The following is a 10101-nucleotide window of genomic DNA, read 5'->3' on the forward strand; positions in this document are numbered from 1 at the left end:
TGGCTGGAATGTCTAACAGAATCTCAACAATAAGCTCATAGGGAAAGAGCAAAGCCAGAATTGGGGGAGGGGGTAATTAATAGCAGCTATTTTATAGATTATCTACTATAATTCTTTCTCTTACTCTCAATTTCTACTCCTTTGAAGCCTGGATTGCAATAACTATCCTGGAAAGTTTTCTAGTCCAAGATGCCAAAATTCTTAATCAGGATCTTTTTGGTGAAAGTGACATTCAGTGAAAATTTCTGGATTCATTTCCCTAGATTGGAAAAGGAAACAAGAATCAGATGAAGGTGCTGGAAAGCCATGACTTCACAATGTGGAAAACATGTGCTCATAGCTTATAAAAGGGAGCAAAAGGAAGTGCTTGTCCCAATGAGGGTAACTTCTTCCTAATTAGAATCTTTCTTCCAAGTTCTTTCTAAATCCCAGGATGAACTTTAAAGAGGAAAAAAAAAATCCTTCCTACATTTTTCATTATTTTTCTTTTCTGTTTGAGCAGCATGGATGAAAGGGTTCTGAGACTGAGTTGAGGTTCACATCTACCTGTGGGGCCATGGCAGCAGATACTGAGCATCACTATTGGTTGACATATTAGGAAGTTACTGGGGTTTATAGTTTTAAATATTACTATCTTTCTCTATTGTAAAATCCCTACAGTCCCCTTGGTAATCTCTCTAGGGTGATATAAAATGCCCTGATTTTTGTCAGTAATTTGTTCTTAGAAAAGTCCCTAATCTTTTGTAAAAATCCTTAGCCAGCTTTCTTAAACCTGGAGAATTTGTTTTCTTCCTGAGAAAAACCACCTTCCTTTTACTGAACAGTAGACTAAAGAGTTCTTAAATAGAGTGGTGGGAGATGGGAGTGGGGCGGGTTGAATTTGCCATTCTGTCTTTTCAGGAAAATGAGGGAATTAACATCTAGTTCTCTGGGATCTAGAGTTTCAGGGGTCTATTTGAAAGGAAAAAAACATTCTTTGGTTATTGTGACCTATTTAAACATTCTGTGTAAATTGCAATCATTTGAGGTTTTCTAAGAAAAGAAAAGAAAGTCTAACTATAATAGTAAAAGGCAGCTAACTGGACAACAAGATACACTAGTTGGAGATTATTTCTCTGGACCTTGGTAAAATAGGCTAAAACTCTTCCCTGGACATCACTGAATGTACCTGCTGCTACACCTTATTTAGTCCTCCCTCTTCCTGGCAACACAGTTGGCCTTCTTCCAACTTGGCTTTCCCAAGCTTCATGCCCAGAGACACACACATCCCTTTCCTCCCATCTGGAAATTTCTGCTCACTTCTCACAAGTCCTCTTCCCAATGGCCTTCAAAGAGTTGCTTAAGACCTTCCCCTGTGGACTATGGAAAGATACCCTGAATGCCATTTCCTCCATTATGCCCTTAGTTCTTTCTGTTTTCAGTCCACCTCCAGAGCTCTTAGAACCTGTTAGCAGTATATCATACCCAATGTGCTGTAATACAGAGATAGCAAAGAATGCAGGGCCAGTGGTAGGAATAGATTTTTCCAGTTCCACCCACATTCTGCCATTCAGTCTCCTTATGATGAGGATTTGCCAACAGAGCCTGGTAGTGCAGGCCAACCATGGAACAACATGAAGCTCATCACAGCTCAGTTGAAGAGATGCAGCCTGTAGCAAGCAGTGCATTGTTTCATACATTCCTGTCCTTGATCTTTATGCACATTTGAATTTCATCTTTTCTCCTGGTGGCAGGTATTTCCATAGGCTTTGTGCTTGCATATGTTAAGGAATGTTACATAGTTGAAAGATGATAATAAAAGCAGCTAATAGTTATTGAGAACTTAAAATGTTGTAGGCATTCTTTTAAGCATTCATTTAATATGTATTAAACTCATTAACTCATTTAATCCTTGCAACAATACTATGACATAGGCATCATCCTATCTTATGGTTGAGGAAATGAAAGCACAGGGAGATTGATTAGGTTACTTTCCCAGGACCAAACAGCTAGTAAATGCCAAAATACACACTCTTAACCCTGAGCCTGTGATCACTCTAGGCTTTGGAGTCACATAAGACATGCAAAGCTAGTGAACATTGATTAGACTAGAGAGGCAGTTCAGTTATCTATTGTCTCATTAAACTTGATTTGAAGGAGTGACTCAGAAAGAAAGTTCATAGAGCTTAGAAATTTAGTTATAGGTGAGACCTTAGAGGTCATGTCATCAAGGAACCTGAGGCCCTAGAACAGTTAAATGAGAATCCTATGTACTTCATCTCATCTGACCTGGATTGTCCTATCAAGGCTGCCAACAGGAATGAACAGGGAGTAGGACTTAGTTTGTGTTGTGTATTCATAATGTTCCAGGTGCCAAACAGAATCCTCATGAAGTAGAAGTTTTGCCTCTGTGGAGTTTTCTATACTAGGACATGGCTGTGGTTTTAATAGTTTTTGTTATTAAAATCATCAGAAGGTAAATGTGTACTACAATGAAAACCTTTCTATTTTATATGAAAGAGAAACTTTGAAAAAGATTTAGCAGCTAGCTTTTATTTAGAAATGCCATATCATCTAATGTAAAATTTGTTCATAATCTGAATCTGAAACTTTCAGAATTATTTTATTAAGATCTGAAAAAGTAATTTGACATACTGATCTATAAAAGTGTGAATTACCCTGGGGATTAGGAGGTGAGTTTCTGTAGTAATTAGGTGTCCCAGAAATAATTCCCTCCCTTCCTCCACCTCCTTCTCCCTCCTTTTCTACATTTACTTATATCGGTCTTGGTCTCTCATGTCATTCTTCCGGGATTGTCTCATATAATGAATTTCTCTTCTTCTACCCTAGAAAAGTACCACTGTTTCCATTATCTCATGGACCTATAGGTGTGTGCATTTTGTCGATTTTGTGGTGTTTCAAAGAACTGTCAAATCTCAGATCAGGAATGCCCAGGAATTTTAATGGACTTGGTTTTTCACTTGAACTGAGGGTTAATCAGGACCCTTTTCATCACAGCTTCTCAACTTTTTGGTTGTAAATTTTTTTCCTAATCCATGAATGCACTCTTCAGACTTTGATGAAATGAGAGGCTATTTGGTAAAAAATATAAATTGAGTGGCAATTAATAAGCCCTGTGTTCAAGTCTACATGTTTTTACTTGCTAGCTCTTTGGTCCTGGGGAGTTATGGATCTTCAATAACCATCTGTAAAATGGAGAAAGTAAAACTTGTTTTACCCACCTTATCAGGGCTGTAGAGTGTATTGAATTAGATAAAGAGAGTGGAAGTGCTTTGAACAAGTCTTCGGTTTTATCTTGATGAAGATGACAACAACCAAGTTTTGAGTGCCTAGGGGCCACGTGCTCTATACATATTATTGTTATTTTGTAACAAGCCTAAAATGTATTACTTTTTTTATAGATGAGAAAAGTGAGGCTTGGGAGATAAGTGAATTACCCAAGATTACAGAAATAGCAGTGAACCAATTTCCTTTATAACAAATTGCTTCTTGATTAATCAAAGGCTTTTATCCTGAGTACCAGTTCTTACAGATGAGGTATAGAAGATTGGTCAGAAGTCCTAACCTTAGGATGCATTATTTTGCTTAGGATACTTTGAGTTACAAGGAACCTTAGGTTTCACAGAGATTTCAGAAAAATCCAAGGACAGTAACTGAATTACAGTTGGGTCTAAAGAAGAGTTGTCATGAACCAAAGCTGCTCTTGCCTACCCCCATCTCCTCCTCTCTCTGGCCACATCAAAACATTCCTTTTGTGTGTTGCCCCTACCCTCTTGTCTCTGTTGCTTGGCTCCCTTACACTGTACCTTGCACATGGCCCATAATAGGAACTCAGACTTTGCTATTTCATGGCACCTGCTGAAATGTCTGTTTGGCTTTTGCTCTTACTGCTAAATGAAAACTTCCCCAGAGTTTCCTGGTTCAGATTTCTGAGGGAGGAATCTGATTGGCCCAACTCATCTCTTCTACTCAGATACCAGGTCATTGCTGATAAGCCCATGGATTAGCTGTCTTTGCACCAAATGTTCTCTGCTGGTTATGCCCACTTAGCAGAAGCTATAGGAGAAGTAGGAAATGAGAATAATATGATAGCTATGTCTGTTATATCAATTATGGAAGGTAATTTTGCTTTGTTTTGGGAATTCCCAGTATTTTTCCTACCTTTATTGAGATATAATTGGTGTATAACCCTAATATTTTATTGTTACCTTTTAGCCCTTATTCCTTTTTTTTCCAAAATAGCCCTGCTTCCAACATAATTCTCAATAATTGGGTCCCAGGTGACTCAAATTTTATGGTATAGGTTCTAGGAAACACTGCAGCTTGTTTTTAGCTTCTGCTCTGCTGCTAGATTTTGGTGGGAAGATACTCTCTGTTTCTCTGAATATCTATTTTACCCACAAACTTTTTACTTTCATTATGGTTCGTAGTAAACATGTAGCACCAGCTCAGCATTTTAAAGTGCAGTGGGGTGGGGTAGTTTTTGTATCAGCTATGAGCCAGAAATGGAACTGGAACCTAATTAATATCTATGTTTTTATTGTAAAATGAATACCATACATCTAAAACGCCCTCACATTGTGTTAGATGGCTACAACTTCTATACTATTCATGGCCTAACTTTTAAGATTTATATGCCTCTTGAAGAGAAAATGTTCACCACTACTGAAAGTTTAATTTTCTATTTTTGGTATGGTCTCCTTTCTGCTTCCAAACATTCTTCTTCTTAATTTTATCTATCACTTTATTAATGTGATACCAGATTCTTTAGAGATGAGAAAAGTGTATTGTAAAGTGCAGGCTCTTGTGTTTTTAGGCCTTAATTGTACAATTCTTGCCTTAAAGTACTCAAATTGGGCTAAAGAACCTAGTCCTCTATGAGTTGGCATTAGGCTATTGTTACAGGCCCTCTTCCTACTCTATATGCTTCATACTCTCTTGGGGCAAATATCTCTCCAATAGTCTATTAGATATCTCCATCCCGTTTAAATCCTGGCTCTGCCCCTTACTAACTGTAATCTTGGGCAAGTTATTCAACCTCTCATTTTCTTCATCTCTAAAATAACCATATAATATTATTATGAGGACTTAATAAGTTAATACATATAAAGTGCCTAAAACAGTGCCTGAGACATTGTATGCACTATATAAGCATATACTGTTATTGGTATTCGCCTTCATATTCCCACACCTAGCACAGTACCTACCACTTAGTGTACCAACCTGGTACCTACCACATGCATTAACTAATTAGCTATGAAATGAATGTTGATACCTAGTTACTAAGTCCTAATCATCACCCCAAATTTGTAACATCTCATCAGCACCAGCCCTTAAGCCATCATCATTCTTATTTAATATCTACTGTGTATAAGGTATTGGTGCCTTAGGGATACCATCATGACCAGATATGGTGTTTACCCCCAAGGGAATTATATAGCAATAGGAAAATAAGGCACAGCAAAAAATTACTGTGACACTAAACAAAAGGCGGTAAAACTTACAATGAGTTTTAGGATGTCACAGATAGGGAAGAACAAAGGTGTGGTATTTCTCATTTTTGTCTACAGGGTACTGAAGAACAGTAGGAATGATCTTATGTTCGTCATATTGACAAATGTGATAAAAAAAAACAAGGTAAATGGGTATATTTTTAGAAACATGAAAAATAATTACAGCAATATATTTGACATTCAAAAAATATTGCTGGGCTAATGGAAGTGAGAGAGTGACTTAAGCTGCTACTTCTGACCAAAAATGCCATTTGACTGCTCATGATATAGCCACTGGCTAAATTTTTTTGAATGGCTTCCTCGAGTCTCTAGTTTTCACTTCTGTCACTACATTTCTTTCTTCCTTTTTTTTTTTAAAGATTTTATTTATTAATTTGACAGATAGAGAAATAGTGAGAGAGGGAACAGAAGCAGGGGGAGTGGGAGAGGGAGAAACAGGCTTCCTGCCAAGCAGGGAGCCCGATGCAGGGCTTGATCCCAGGACCCTGGGACCATGACCTGAGCTGAAGACAGACTCTTAATGACTGAGCCACCCAGGCGCCCCCATTTATTTATTTCTAATATCATACTCCATGTTGATTTTCTTTTTACAAGTGGATCAGTTTATTAAGTAGGAAGTGAAGAAAGTGGGGCACAAATAGAACTATGCAACACCCAAACTGAACCGAATCTGAGATTCCTGAAAAAACATGTCAGTTACACAATTGGCCACTTCCTCCCCCGCTGATACAGGGGCTTGTCAGGGGAGTCGTGGGAATAAGTCAGGTAGCGGGACCGGTGGTTGCTCCTGGGGCTGGGAATGGTCTCTGTGTAACTTTCAAGGCCAGGTCTTGGACTCAGGATCGAGACTTCATAGCAGACGCAGCCAAACCCAGCAAGATGGCTGCGACCGTGAAGCCCTGGGCAGCGATCCGGGTGTGCACCATGAGCTGAGAATGGTGGCTCTGACCCCGATGGAAGCAGTAGAGGCCGTAGGTTAGGGCGGCCGCCGTGCCCAGGCAGCCTATGGGTACCATTGGGTTCTCGCGGGTCTTGCGAAGAAATTTTTCCTTGAAGCTTTCTTGAGTGCTGTAGATACTGGGGCTAAAGCCCTCAATGACTGGGGGCTGTGCTGGTTCAAAGAGTGCCCCGGGAGTCACGGGACCAGGAGCCGCCATGTTCCAGGCAACTGCTTTGGGAGAAAATCTCTCCATGTTGATTTTTGACTCTTGGACCTGATAGCATTTGCACCTTAGATTAGGACCATAAAAACAGAGTGCCTGGGTGGCTCAGTCAGTTGAGCATCTGCCTTTGGCTCAGGCCATGATCCCAGGGTCCTAGGGATGGAACTCACATCAGGCTCCCTGCTCAGTGGGGAGCCTGCTTCTCCCTCTCCCTTTGCTCCTCCCCTCCCCTCCCCCTTTTCTTCCCTCCCCCCTTCTCCCCTCCTCTCCCCTCCTGCTCATGCTCTCACTCTCTCTCTCTCAAATAAATAAATAAAATCTTAAAAAAAAAAGGACCATAAAAAGACATTAATATTAAGATGATCATTTCCTTTTGTAAACAGGGAAGATTTTTGCAAATATTAAATGTTAAAAATTATTCACTTTTCCCCATACAAATCATGTTTCCTCGCAGTTGTCCATTTCCTAGTCTTTGCCATGAGAATTTATGTGCTGGGAAGGAGAAAATGGGAATTACCTGAAACAGAAAAAATGGATTGAGTCAAATCATGGTTAACTTTCTTGACTTCTTTAGTCAGGTAATTGCCTTGAAAGGCAGGCTTTGTGCAGAGAGAAATTTCATTGCTTTCCTTTTTTTTCTTTTTCAGATCTAGTTTTTAAACTTTTATTTAGAAATAAATTTAAACTTACATAAAAGTTGCAAAAATAGGACAGAGTTCTTAAATGCACTTCACTCAGTTTCCCCTAATGTTAACATTTTACATAACCATAGTAAGTTTATAGAAGCCAGGAAATCAACACTGATTTAATACTGTCATATTATCTACAGATCTTTTTCAAGCTTTACTAGATTTCCCACTAATTTTTTTTTTTTTTCTAGTCCAGGATCCAATCCAGAACCCTACATTACATGTAGTTGTCAGGACTCCTTAGTCTTTTCTGATCTGTAACATATCTTCAATCTTTTTTTTTTTTTTTTGGTCTTTCATGGCCTCAACACTTTTGAAGAGCACCGATCAGTTATTTATAGAATGTAATTTGGAATGGTCTTTTATTTTTTAATTTTTACACTGAGGTAATGGTTTGTGGACCATAATTTGGGATGGTTTTTGATTTTTTTATTATTACATTGAGGTTATGCCTTTTTGGCAAGGACACCACAGAAGTTATGTTGTGCTCATCTTAGCACATCATATCAGGGGACACATGATGTCAGTATGACTTATTACTGTTGATATTAGCCTTCATCTCTTGGTTAAGGTGATGTCTGCCAGGTTTCTTAACTATAAAGCCACTATTTTCCCCTTTGCAGTCAATAAATATCTTCTGGGGAGATACTTGAAAACTTTGTAAACATCCTTGTCAGACTTTTGCCCACTCATTTTAGCATCTTGCCTGCAACATTTACTACTGTGGTGTTTGCCTAATGGTGATTTTTCTATTTCCCAAATTTCCTATAAAATTATTAATTGAAATCCATTGTAAAAAAAAAAGAACTGTCCCTTTCTCTCTCTTTTCTTTATTCAATTTTTATTTATATTACTATGGAGTCATGGGTCAATTCAATACCATCTTTTTTTTTTTTTTTTTTTGCTTAAATGGAATAAACTTTGGTCTTTGGGAACTCATTCAAGCTGTTTCTCTGCCCTTTCAACATGCCCAAATTATTATTTTTATTCTTTTTTTTTTTTAAGATTTATTTGTTTACTAGAGAGAGAGAGAGAGAATGTGTGCATGAGTGGGGGAAGGGCAGAGAGAGAATCTGAGGCAGACTCTGCACTGAGCACGAAGCCCAACTTGGGGCTCAATCTCATGACCCATGAAATCATGACCTGAGCTGAAGGGAAGAGTCGGACGCTTAACTGACTGAGCCACCAGGTGCCCCATCGTGCCCAAATTATTTTTGAGCACATTCTTACTTGGCAGCATAGGTTGTTTCAGACCATCTTCTATTTGCCTTACCCTATCCCTGGAATCAACTTATTTCTCTAAGGTTGAGTCTGTAGCCCTGCTTCCTTTTTTTGAATAATGGTATTTTGAATGAAGATCTGGGCACCAGGTATGCTCATTGCTACAAGATGTCATTGTTTCTAGTCCTTCTCAGTCAGCAGAACTAGGAAATATATACATTCATATTTATTTCTGCATATATCCATATGTATACATATTAAAAACCATGCGTTCTTACTTTGCTTAACATCACAAGTTTCATTCTAGCCTATCTCCTCTCCTTTGTAGCTTTTTTTTTCAGAGTGAGAAACCTAGCTCTTATTATCCACAATATATTTATTAATTTTTTGATCCTAGTATACATATAAAGTAGTTTCAGAATTCACAACGCATACTAACCTAGACTACAGAATTTCTGTAGTTTTATTTTTGGTCTTTAGCCTTATAGTATCCAGTCAAAATACTTTTTTCCAAAGATACTGAGATAATTTCTTTTCTTTACCACGCCCTTCTATTTGGTTATGTTAGCCATTTATAATTCATTTAGGTTCATTTGTTACTATTTATATTCCATTTGAATTTCCTATCACATTCTGGTTGATTAATTATTAGGTTTTTTTGGTATGTGAAATAGTAATGTGTACTAGTCAAGGTTCTCCAGAGAAACAGAACCCTGGAGATATGTGTGTGTGTGTGTGTGTGTGTGTGTGTGTGTGTGTATTTATATTTATATATATTTAGTATTTCACATAACAAAAAAATTATATATATAATTTAGTCCGTGTCTGAAGGTCTGAGAACCAGTGGAGCTGTTAGTTTTATTTTTTGTTCATTTTTTTATTAACATTATGTATTATTTGTTTCAAGGGTACAGGTCTGTGATTCATCAGTCTTACACAATTCAGAGCACTCACCCTAGTACATACCTTCCCCAATGTCCATCACCCAGCCACTCCATCCCTCCCACCCCCCACCACTCCAGCAACCCTCAGTTTGTTTCCTGAGATTAAGAGTCTCTTATGGTTTGTCTCCCTCTCTGGTTTCATCTTGTTTCATTTTTCCCTCCCTTCTCCTCTGATCCTCTGTCTTGTTTCTCAAATTCCTCATATCAGTGAGATCATATGATACTTGTCTTTCTCTGATTGACTTATTTTGCTCAGCATAAGTTCCATCCACGTCATTGCAAATGGCAAGATTTCAGGCTTTTTGATGGGTGCATAATATTCCATTGTGTGTGTGTGTGTGTGTGTGTGTGTGTGTGTGTGTGTGTGTGTGTGTGTATACCATATCTTCTTTAGTCATCTGTCGATGGACATCTTGGCTCTTTCCATAGTTTGGCTAATGTGGACATTGCTGCTATAAACATTGGGGTGCACGTACCCCTTCGGATCGCTACATTTGTATGTTTGGGGTAAATACCCAGTAGTGCAATTGCTGGGTCGTAGGGTGGAGCTGTTAGTTTTAATCTCAGCTGG

At 38.4% G+C, this 10101-nt stretch overlaps 1 protein-coding gene across 1 annotated transcript; it reads right to left on the reverse strand.

The window, feature by feature from the left end:
* Positions 1-6349: 6349 nt before the first annotated feature.
* Positions 6350-6670, reverse strand: LOC113924822 (HIG1 domain family member 2A-like). Its single transcript, XM_035726182.1, has one exon. It carries the CDS (start codon positions 6668-6670, stop codon positions 6350-6352), a length of 321 nt encoding a protein of 106 aa, XP_035582075.1.
* Positions 6671-10101: the final 3431 nt, after the last annotated feature.

The sequence above is a fragment of the Zalophus californianus genome, chromosome 2 (genome assembly GCF_009762305.2).
Source record: "Zalophus californianus isolate mZalCal1 chromosome 2, mZalCal1.pri.v2, whole genome shotgun sequence".
NCBI lineage: Eukaryota > Metazoa > Chordata > Mammalia > Carnivora > Otariidae > Zalophus > Zalophus californianus.

Coding starts and splice junctions, on each gene's coding strand:
- LOC113924822 (XM_035726182.1), bottom strand. CDS start 6,670: ATGGCGGCTCCTGGTCCCGTGACTCCCGGGGCACTCTTTGAACCAGCA.